Here is a 12135-nt window from a genome sequence, read left to right on the forward strand (position 1 = left end):
GTGTATCTGATTTAGTGTAATTATATTTTATATAGTTTATTTATGTATGATATAGTGTATGTAAGGTTTTATTTATAATATAGTGACTTAACATTTGGTATTTTATAACTTTATGTACGTAACGTTTTATTAGTATGGCCATTATTAAATAAAACTAAGCCAACTGTAGTTAAGCTATGGTTTATTGACAAAAAGTAATAATTACTTGTGTTGGGTAGCGCGCATAATCTTCTGATGATTTCCTGAGCTGCAGTCACTTCATTTAAAAAGAATGACACCCTTTCATTTCTTCTCAGCTATTTCCACTAAGAAACCCACCATACTAAGCAAGGCGATTTGAAGCCATTGAACTCATTTTGTTACTTTAGCAAGGTACATTCATAATTCTTTTTTTTTTTAGGTTAAATTTTATGTGAATTTTTTTTTGGTTTATCATAGAGTTTAGGTTTTTGTGATAATTATTTCAATTTTTTTAGCAAATTGTTATTAATTGTTAGTAAACAAGTATAGTTTACATTATTTGCTGTGAATTGATGAAGTGAAACTCAACAATTTAAAATTAAAAGAAGGTGTAAAACAGAGGGTAAAACAGGGGGTAGTGTAGTGGTGGTTTGAAATTTGTTTTATGCTGATTTTTTGTATTTTTTCGAAGGTTAAATATGGCTTCACTTGATCAACTTCACCCAGTCCTCTCAATGCATGAGATTCTACGTTTCCATATTTTTCCTCGACTCTCTGACCCAAAGGACAGAGAGTGTGTGGAAAGTGTGTGCAGAGAGTGGAGGACCATTGCAAGGTATGGTTTAGAAGATGCCCACGAACTGTTGGGTATGGAACAGATTATGTCCTTTCATGTGTTCTCTAAAGTTTCATGTTGGTATTCTGAAGATGTGATGAATGTTTGTAAAACATGGAGGAAGATGTGGAAAGTAAGGGAGTCAGTTCATTGGACGCCCAAGAGGGAGGACACCTCCATGAAGGCGTGGGCTCTGAAGTCCATAATTTTTGGTGATGCTGTTGATTTTTGGGCTCACATTAGTGGTGAGTGAAGGGCTTACTGTGATGGGTTCCCGATTTATTTGGTGAAGAATAAAACATTAATTAGAGTTAGTTAGGGGATTAGGGCTAGGGGTTTTATTGTGTTTTTTTTGGTTGGCACTGTAAGTAAAAGAGCCCTATTAATCTAAACAACTCATTTTTTGGATGATGAAGAATCTTTAAACTATTATTATTTGTCACTAAATAATGACATTGTTATGTCATATTAGTGACAAATCTTTTGTAATTAATTGATGAATGCTATATATATATATATATATATGAAGTTGGTTAATGTTTTTTTTCTGTTATGTATATATGAATTATTGTGTTCTATTTCATATATTGTTTTTTAGACTGATATAGTGTTGGTATTTTTGATATAGTGTAGTTTTGAATGATATAGTGTATGTGCTTCTGTTCTAATATAACTGCAATTGTGTTCCTATAGGATATAGTGTACGTATGTATGATATGGTGTATTTTGTGGTGATATAGTGTATTTTCTGATGATATAGTGTATGTTAAATTATATAGTGTATTTTGTGATGATATAGTGTATGTTAAAATGATATAGTGTATATTGATATGATATAGTGTATATATCTAAATGATATAGTGTATGTTAAAATGATATAGTGTATGTTAAAATGATATAGTGTATGTTACAATTATATAGTGTATGTTACAATGATATAGTGTATGTTAGAATGATATAGTATATGTTAAAATGATATAGTGTATGTCAAAGTGATATAGTGTATAATAAAATGATATAGTGTATGTTAAATTATATAGTGTATTTTGTGATGATATAGTGTATGTTAAAATGATATAGTGTATATTGATATGATATAGTGTATGTTAAAATGATATAGTGTATGTTTTTGTAATGCGTTTAAGTAAATATTTTCTATATCTCCTATTACTTTCCTATATGGTATAGTGTACGTAGTTTATGATATAGTGTATCTATGTTTGATATAGTGTATGTTTCTGTAATGCATCTAAGTAAATAATTTCTATATTTCCTATTGTGTTCCTATAGAATATAGTGTATCTCTGTATGATATAGTGTATCTCTGTATCATATAGTGTATCTATTTTTGATATAGTGTAACTACTTACCTGGAATGACAGCTGAATTAGATTCATCACTTGAAACAAATGAAGTAGGATATTGCTCGCCAAATTCATTTTCTATCTCATCATGAAACAGAACCACATTACCTACATAAAGTTATAGTGTTACTCTTTTGCTTAATGAAAGAAATGAAATTATTGATTTGGATGTTGTTACCTTCAACACTTGGTGTATTATTGAGATCTATTATCAGTGAATCTTGATGCTCATTTTGGATTGAATTGTGATGATGTTCGTCGTCGAGTGCTTCAATGATGTTCGTCGTCGTCGAGTGATATAGGTTGTCTATATTATATGCTTCAATACTCTGATTGAGATCTATTTGATCAATTAAACCTGAAGTTTTCATGAATTTTTCGCAATTGTTGAAGAATCAATTTAGTTTGTACAAATAATTTCAATGGAGAGAAACAATAATTTGCAGAAATTTAATAGCGATAGAATCTATGGTTTTTGGAAATATTGAATGGAGAGAAAGTGGCGGATTTTGGAAGTATTGAAGAGAGAGAAAATCGCGCATTTTTGGTAATTAAAAGTTAGTAATGTTTAACGGGTCACGTGCCTGGGCCTGGTCCACACTATTTTTAGTGTGAACCGGGTCCATGCAAGTCGGATTGTAGCTTGATAAGGGTACAGTTTTGTCATTAGGACAGTTGAGGGTAAAGAAAAACTTATCAAACTCCCTAGTCCAATTTCCAATTCTTCTCCCCCTACCATTCTGTACGGGTGGGTTACAACGCGTAACCTTTTTAGAGAAGTCCTCATCCCGACTATTCCCTTGGGCTAGGTTAGTTGTGATCTGCACTAAGTCATGAAGCGATTTCTCGACATTCAAAGGGGTCTCAGGCGTGCCGGCCTAACGAGCCATTATGCGCTAAAAAATGACACAGCGGTTGTTTCAGTAACATACACATAGTCGTTTATTCACTTAACTGTTACACACTTGCTCGTTCATACAACACGTTCTTATTACAATCAATCATTAAGGCTCTATTGACTTGCAACATAAACATCTTAAAATAAGATGTTACATCAAATAATAAAAGGATTAAAATATTGCATTATTATTGAAAAGGGAAAAATCGTTGTTTCAAAGAAAACATAATATGAATAAAATAAAGGAATCACAAATGCTAATTATGCTACTCCCTTTGTCCCAAAATACTCTTGACACATATCATGGCACGTAGTTTTATATGATAAGTTGTTGTTTGGTTATAAATTGTTATTTTATTGAAAAGTAGATGTGATCGGAGTTAGTAGTTACTAAAAGTAGTATTATTTTATTTTAAATAAGAATAGTATTATTTATTTGGATGAGAGAGAGTGTGGGTCAATAGTTAAAAGGTAGAATGATTAAAATAATAGGAGATCATATTCCAAAATAGAAGTGTAAAGAGTATTATGGGACACATAAAAAAGAAAAGTGTAAAGAGTATTATAGGACGGAGGGAGTACTTGGCATGCAAGCCTCAATAAATTAAAATTCAACAACTAAAATAATATTCTAATCTTAAATACACTTTCAAAAGAAACTAAGGACTATATATGATGGTGAGCTTCTTCATCTGAGCCAAAGTGTTGCTCCACGACAAAAGGATTTTCTATTCTTTCTTCCATGTCGGCTTCGTCCTCAAAAGACTCCTCATCCTCCATAGGCTCATCTTCCTCCATGAGTTCTTCTTCTTTTATGGGTTCTTCTTATTCTATGGGCTCTTCCTCGTTTTCGTGGTCATTTTCCTCAAGCAGATCCTCTTTGACAAGCTCATTTTCATTAGGATCTTCCTCAATTTCTAAGTCAATTATAAGTGCAACATGATCTTCCTCAACCATTACGATAAATGTCCTATTATTCCCTTCATCATCGAAAATGTAGGTAAAAGTTCTAAGGTTTGACCATATTTGCATTGGTTATCCTCGGGTATAAACTCATCCTTGAAAGTCTGATACCTTCTCTTGTTACAGTTGTAGATGGCATTTGTGGCTCGTTTTTAAATCTAGGGTTCTCATAATTCACATCTACAGCCTTAGTTCCCGAACTTTCTCTGACATGATAGGTTCCTCTAAGTTGAGGTGATGAGCTAAAGGGCTCTCAACTTCTTTCCTCACGAATTCTCCATTCCTTTTCGCAATATTTCAGATCAGTGACAAAATTCCCTACGGTAGGAAGGTATTGGTTCCAGTAAGTGTGTTTGGATACATTAAAACCTCCATCTTCGGACCACATATCCCCATATCTATGGTGTACGAAAAGGTAGGGTTCTTTCTTAGGGACATATCGAAGCATAAAATTTATTTTCTCCAAATCACTCCTAGGTCTCATATCTCTCTGCAAGGTCCTACAAGTCTAAACTACTTTGCATCGACTTTGGGAGTGTTACCATCGCGGTCAAACGCAAGACTTATTTAAAAATAAAACATTAACTTTACTCCTTATCATGAACACTAAATTGTAACGGTAAAAAATTGTTAACTTAACACTATAACTCGAGAATCACAATTGACCCCTTTTATTCAAACCATTAACTAAGTGGATTATAAATAAACTCTAGAGGATTCACCCTAAAACATTATTAAAGTTCATAAAACAAAGAGTATCCCCTTCATGCCTGAACTTATGCAGCATCATCGGCATACCTAATCTGCTCCCCATTGAAATATCAATGGTTCATCACAGGTCAACAAGAAAACACAAATAACAGATAATCGGCTAGGCTGAGTACATACTCAAATAGTTAAATAACACACTAAGTACAATCAGCATAATAATAATCACCCCTGGCATAGTACTCTCCGGCAGACGATCCTTGGTGCAAGGGAAAATAAACTTCTCTGCTGCAAGCCAAATTGACCGATCTAACGACATAAAGACGTTAGGCACCGTTATAGTATATGACAGTCCCTCTTTGTCAGGAGGAGCAGCGAATTCAGGCTTGCTAATTTTATTATGATTGAGTATCTACATCATCATCCTCTACGTGAACAACATTAAGGTTCGTCTGTGGGAGACGACATGGCTGAGCGTTCTTTCTCTCTCTTCCTCTTCCTTAAAGCTTCAGTAATCGATCGCTGGTTCATGGACCCTCTCTGTCTTGATTGAGTAGAATATGTCATATGGAAACATTGACGCATTAGAATTAAATTACGATGGAAATAGAAGAGCGATTGACAGTTCACATAGAAGAATAAGTACCTGATGCCCTTCAAGAGCAGCTACGTTGGTCACCGACAACGACCTTCTTAAATGATCACTCTTCTTCTCCCACTTCTAAGAATTTCCTGCACCTTTGTTCACAAATAACTCCGCACTCCAACAGTTTTGGATTCAGATCTATTAAAAAAGCGACGTAAGAATAGTGTTAATGACAGGACATTAAGGAAAACCGCAATAAATTTCACGAACCTTCTATGTTCTAGCCTCAGATTTAAAAACTTCCTAAATTTTGCAAAGATGATTTTTTGACGAAGATATATCGATTCTTCCAGCCTCTATTGTTTGATTGAACCCCTTCAACCAATGCATCCTCTTCGCTCTTACGTGAAGCGCTAAGCTATTCTTACTAATCTTGTACCTAACCTCATAGCAGTACATGCATAAGGTCTTAAAGGGTAAAGGGCTCATCCCAAGACACAGTCACTCTGTTAATAGAGCTAAGGACCCTTCAAACTTGGAAGATTATTTTACAGGTTGGCACTGACGTATTGGATAGGCGATGTTGACGTAAGCATTGGGCAGATGACGTTAAGATTGGCCTGGGTCAAAGAGTTGACTAGGCATCGAAGATTAAGGAAGACTTAATCATTGATTCTTTGTCAATTCAGCATTCAAACGTTCGATTAAGTGTAGTGGCATCAAATTTGGAAGATCATGTGAGATTGCTTTAGCTACCATCGAGATTCTTGGGATGGCGCTGAGTATTGAGGAGTATATAAGGCTAATCAAAGGAAAAGGGTTACGAGCTTCTACAATACTAATACGCACAAAGCATTTACAAGCAAACTAGTGTTCCCATAACCATACTTTATATTATTGCAACATTGTTATTTACATTTCCTACTTTGTACTTAGATCTATCATCCTAGGGTGTACTGATTGTCGTTCATCCCAAGCGTCAGTTGCATATAGTAGATTGGTCATCTCCACCCGCTGTTTTTTATCCGTCTTCATTGGGGTTTTTCCGCATCACAATTTCCTTGTGTCATTCCCCTTAGGACCCCCTTGAATTTTTATTCCTCAAATCGTTACAATCTGGTTATTGACATTCTAATATCGATCTATGTTGCTAAGGCAAAAAGTAGCATAAACAAAAACCTAGTTGTAGGAGATGGAAGAGAGAGAAGGGGATGGAAGAGGGAGAGAGAGAGAGGAGGAGGAGGAGGAGAAGGAGGAGGTGGAGATGGAAGAGAAGCAGAGCAACTGCATAAAGTGAAGTAGGAAGGATTAGATGGGGTTTTGATATTTGAAATTGGTAGTGGATTCACATGTGTGAATATTTCGTTACATAATAAGTTATTATGTAACTGTTACACCCAAGAGTTTTAATGTGACCTTGTGTTTTTGCATTTTCTATATTGTTTCCGCAATGTTATTTTTCTTTCAAGTTATATCTTTGAAATTTTTATTTGTTATGTGTTGTATCCCTCCATTAAAACTTTATGTTTTCCTATTTATTTTCATATTTTCTTATTTTCAGTTTTTTAGAACTACAATTAAAGAGCATTTTTCCAACAAAAAATTCTGAAATTAATGGAAAAGAAATAAGTCTAAAGAATTGCAAATAAAAAATGAAAAAATTAACAATCACTAAACAGAGAGGCACAACATAGAACAACTAGAAAGTCAAGGTATCTACATGGAAGAAGAAAAAACATTAAGGATACAATATAGAAAATCTAAATTATACGGCGTACCACATAGAAAAATCGAAAAAGAAAAGGAATATTAGAAAAGGGGAGAGCATCTCTATCTATAAAGGAAAACCTAAGGACTTTGGTATCCGCTGAAATGCCTAAAATACCCCTATGCGATTAATATTTAATTTTTTTTAAAACAATGTCATTGTTTTAGAGATTACATAAATTTTTATGCTTTTTTTTACCAATTATGTCTTATGTACATCAATGCTCAGGTGTATATAAACCTAGTTTATAATCCTAACATGAGCAAGAGATTGTAGCTCAGTGGATTACTATTCCGAATTCTAGGACATTGCCCATGGTTCGAATTCTCATCCTAACAGTATGTTGGGCATTTACTTTTGGGATATTTAGCCTTGTATCCAGCCTCTGATCTAACTAGTAGCCTAGTATGGGTTGGTTTTCGTACCAATTATCTTTCGTTATCAAAAAATAAAAATAAAAAAGAATAATTGTTGTAACATTAGCAATTAGGAAGGCCCATAGTACATAAGCCCAAACCACTCCATCGTCATTGGTCAAGCGCCAGATTCGAACGTTGGGAATTCAAATGCGAAGAAAACCAAATTCACAGCAATTCTATCAATCCCTATGAATGTTCAAACTCCAAAAACAAAACAACCAAAAGCCGCTACGAAAACTATGTTCTCTGATCTCTCCCCAAAATCTACCGAAGAAATGCATGACATCCGAGGAACCAATTATTTTCCGGAGTGCCGCAAAGATGCCAACTGTAATTGCAAAATGTGCTTGGACAGTATCTCGGCCACCTTGGATCTCATGTCTATGAGCGTTCAAAGGAGCTCTTTGACGAAGATTTCGTCGTCGAAACCAGTAGCCGACAAAACCCCGGTGTTGATTGACCCGACACTTCTGTCTACTCCTATATCAAGAACTCCTCCGGTTGTTAAGTTTCCATCCACATCCCTGAAAACTGCTCTTCAATCCACAGCAAAAACCGGTTTCTCGAAAAAGGTCGAGATAAAGAAGAGGAAATTTGGGACATGGTTGATGTTCTGCAAGTGGGTTTTGTTCTTGGGGTTGATTTTTGGGTTGGAATTTGGGATTTCTTGGGAAATTCTCGGGGTTTTACGACCAAATTTATCAGTTAAGATAGTGAAAGATGCTGTTGTAGAGTCTTCAGGTGTTGAGAATGTGAGTGAAAGATTGAATTTGATTCAGAAAAATCTAAATATGTCTGTTAATGGTCAATTGTCAAGCTGCGTTCTGGGTGATTCTACTTGGAAAGTTAATCAGGTAAACAATCTCATCTTTCAATCTTTGAGAAATGCATAATCGTGCTTTAAGGTTTATTTTTTGTTGGAATATTTAATTAATTGAGAAGGTAAGGAATATATGTGCCCTTTTCTGTTAAAAGTGGTAATCTGTATTTCAATTTAAATTAGGAAATGTTGAATTTCTGATGGTATATCACGTTATGCTACTTTCAAGAATTTAGTCCCATGTAAAATGGTTCTCTACCTATTTTAGTGCCCGCAATTTCTAGAGTAATCTTTGAAACGCATTGTCAATAGTTGGTCCTCGTCTATCTAAAGAAGCTCTCTTTTTTTTAGATACGATTTTGGAGATGTCTTGTTATTTAGCAAAAAAAATTTAGTTGTGTCTTGGTCACATTTGCGTAAGCTAACCCGCTCGCTAGACTTGTCCCTCTTGGTTTTGAACAATTGTCGGAGTGTCATGTCCCTCCTCAAGTTGCTTCATATGTACTAATGGACACTTCGTTCCTTGCTTTTATTAAATACAAACATCTTCTCTTTCGAAAATTACATAACATTTTTAGAGGATATTTTAGTAGGTTTTTATAGACAAAGCACATTTCGAGAACATGTTTGCTATAGAACCAGGGAGAGAAGTATGGCGAAGGACCCACTCAAATGGATCAACCTTTTCCTTTTGTTCTATTGAGTTATGCTCTCTTATAACCGAACTCAATCTTTTATAGTCAGTCGCTATATGGACCGTCAATGACAGCGTCACAGTGTGGGGTGTATTCTTGTCATACTCTTCTTTCATATTGATCATGAGGTAGAAGGAAATGAACCAATATCTAAACAATTGAAAGAAAAAAAAAACTAAGTTTCAAATTTGGTGGGTATTTTCAGGATGGTTTGATATTGATTTCCTACTGCATATTGTATCAATCTGCGGCAGAGGAGGTGTGTATATTGGGCTGGCCTCTGCAGACTGCTGGTCTTTTTACAGCGGGATTTTCGTCGCGATCATTCAATGTGCTATCTGGAAGAGTCACAGAGGTTAGAAAATAAACTCAATCATCAAGCTAACACTGATTTATCTGGTAAGATTAGAAAATAAACTCAATCATCAGGCTAACACTAATAATCTGGTCATATTTTCGGCTTTTCTGAACCTCTAATTGAGGAAAGCATACCTGGAAAGAGTTATGACTTTCAGTCAGCAGTAGCTTAATGCGCTTAAAGATTCACTAGCTCAAAAATAGTTCTGTGAAATGATTTGAAAAACAGAACTTGCAATTTGCATGAATTAATACTATTAGCTGACCAAAGGTAAAGTGGATAAGAAGAGGCTGCATAAAATTCAAAAATCAATGAATGGTGGCGCAATAGCATCTTTTTCAGGTTACTGACAGAAGAATTAAACAGATAATCAGTAATATAGTTCCTTCTTAGTGAGAGATACTAAGCTAGTGCAAGTGAAACTACAAGCAAAATCCATAAGATAATATGTCCTACTATGATTTGTGAATTTAGAACTGAAATTTGTTATATGTTCTCTTCATTTAACAGTGGCCTGAGGGCAGGATGATCTATGTGGTTCGAGAGGCGAACAATTCATGGATTCTAAGAAAATGGAGTGCTTCAGTTGTGCAATTCGAACCAAACACTTGGATAATTGAGTACAAAAGAAATGCTCTTTTGGAGAATCAGAGTATTTTGTTGGTTGCTGTGGAGTTTTTCAAGTTCAGAACGTTGAAAATCATGCAAAGAATGAAGCAACATCTTTGGTATCTGCATGACTTCAAATATCATATAGCTTCAACGTCAGAAGCTACTGATATTAGCATCCCAACTTAAATGGAAATGTACACCCTTGTGAGCTTGTTAAGCATAGTATCAAATTGTACATCTCTCATGCCCTAGAAGAAGATTAAAAGGAAATTTCTAAAAATGGTGGTCACTCTTCAATTGTATATAAGTTAATACTTGACAGTAGTACAAGTTCTTATGAATTATGGTCTTGACTCGGGTAGAAGATAAGAACAAACCCAGTTATTTGCTCAAATCTAAAACAATGGTATAGGATATCTGGATATGTTGTAAATGGTAAGTGAAAGTCCTCAATTACCACTTCCACATACAAGCCAGAGCGATTTGGTTGTCTATGATGATGAACCTGCTAGTATAATATCATATGCCCTTAGGGTTTTTTTTGGTGAAATACGGATACTATTAGATTAATTCATATATAATAGAGAATCTATTACAATCCAAAACATAAACCTTCATACAAAAATCAGGGGGGAGCAGAAAGTTCCTTGATACATTCATGCAATTATTGACAAATTTAGGGAGAATAGATGTTGTATTATCGTGTGTCCATTAATTACCATTACATTACTTATATATAGAACATAACATAAACTTAACCTAATAAATTTAACCTAATGGGTCTTTCCCGTAGATATAGACCTACGGTCCAATATCCTCTAACACCCTCCCGCAATTGTAACGGCAGTAAAACGAACGTTACAATTGGACAAATAACAATAATAAAACACCAGTAAAAATAAAACCGAACTCAAATTCTTCAATTCTTCAATTCATCAAATCTTCAATTCCTCAATGAACAATCCTCGTCTCAAGGTACAAGGAGAACCCATAAACCGTGTCTCACGATACACGGAGAGCCAAAATATGTCTCACAATCTGTTTGAAACAGATCCGAAATGGAGACCAAAGAACCAATTTTTGTGAAAGTTGTGATAGAATGATCATCATCACAGAAACAAAAGAACAAATTTTCGATGGAATGAACATCATCGACAGTTTGAAAGAAACTGATTTGTTTTGAAACAGATCTGAATAGAATACCAAACAAAAAAAACCAAAAAAAAAAAAATATTACCCAAAATTGATGGAAAAGGGGATTGCATAGTGACAAATTAGAATAAAGGGAAGTTGTAGATCAAGAATTGGACTGCTAATCGTGAAAAAGTGTCGCAATAGTAAAATATAACATAATCTCCTGCATGCAAGATGAGATCAACAAACACTTATTGCAAGTTTGTAGATTGGTGGCGCAAGAATTTTAGACAAATAATAGTGGAAGTGTGATTGAGTGCCATACGTCCCAACGAAAAAAATAAAATTTTGCGCTTTTGTGATGGTTTAATTTGTGAATCCCGTCGGTAGGTTTAGTCTATTAACCCACCGGCAAGAGGAAATTTCTCTCGACGATTTCAAGATTTAACCCGCTTTGATACAATGACAAATTTAGGGAGAATAGATGTTGTATTATCGTGTCCCCATTAATCACCATTACATTACTTATATATTGAACATAACATAAACTTAACCTAATAAATTTAACCTAATGGGCCTTTACCGTAGATATAGACCTACAGTCCAATATCCTTGCCGCTTTAGCTAGAGCATTTGCAACCATGTTGTTTTCGCTAGAAGTGTAGCATATCCACGTATTGCTGAATTCATGACAAGAACCCTACACTCGTCCACCGTACTAGAAACATGTTGAGATAACCTGGATCTCCTTTTAGCATCCTATTAGCTCAAGCATTATGCGTATACAAGATACAATTTTGGATTCCTTTCTTTGCAAGTAAAAGACCTTCCCTAATTTTTAGAATTTTAGCAAACAAAAGGTTCTGGTAAAGGATAGTTTACACACCTACAAACCAATTTCCATCCAGATTTCTGAGAATTCCCCCTATGCTAATGTTATGAAAATTGGAAGTGAAAGACGCATCAGTATGATTCATAAAGTAATATGGAGGGTGGAAATGAAACTTCGGACTA

General features: G+C 34.8%; 1 protein-coding gene across 2 annotated transcripts; it reads left to right on the forward strand.

Annotated features, from left to right (window-relative positions):
* The first annotated feature begins 7618 nt into the window (after positions 1-7618).
* Positions 7619-10548, forward strand: LOC104906675 (uncharacterized). 2 transcript variants are annotated; one of them, XM_010695460.4, is made up of 3 exons: positions 7620-8356; positions 9223-9372; positions 9886-10541. In XM_010695460.4, the coding sequence occupies exons 1-3, from the start codon at positions 7691-7693 to the stop codon at positions 10171-10173; spliced, it is 1104 nt and encodes a 367-aa protein (XP_010693762.2). In that variant the 5' UTR covers positions 7620-7690; the 3' UTR covers positions 10174-10541. The 2 variants fall into 2 exon arrangements, with proteins under 2 accessions (XP_010693763.2, XP_010693762.2); XM_010695461.4 differs by lacking the exon at positions 9223-9372 and having other exon boundaries at positions 7619-8356; positions 9886-10548.
* Positions 10549-12135: the final 1587 nt, after the last annotated feature.

The sequence above is a fragment of the Beta vulgaris genome, chromosome 3, assembly GCF_026745355.1.
Source record: "Beta vulgaris subsp. vulgaris cultivar EL10 chromosome 3, EL10.2, whole genome shotgun sequence".
In the NCBI taxonomy this organism is placed as follows: Eukaryota; Viridiplantae; Streptophyta; class Magnoliopsida; order Caryophyllales; family Amaranthaceae; genus Beta; species Beta vulgaris.

What these genes read in the sequence shown, in the direction of transcription:
- LOC104906675 (XM_010695460.4), top strand. Translation starts at nt 7,691, where the DNA reads ATGAATGTTCAAACTCCAAAAACAAAACAACCAAAAGCCGCTACGAAA. An exon ending in CTACTTGGAAAGTTAATCAG is followed by an intron (nt 8,357 to 9,222) that starts GTAAACAATCTC and finishes GGGTATTTTCAG; the next exon opens with GATGGTTTGATATTGATTTC. An exon ending in TATCTGGAAGAGTCACAGAG is followed by an intron (nt 9,373 to 9,885) that starts GTTAGAAAATAA and finishes TTCATTTAACAG; the next exon opens with TGGCCTGAGGGCAGGATGAT.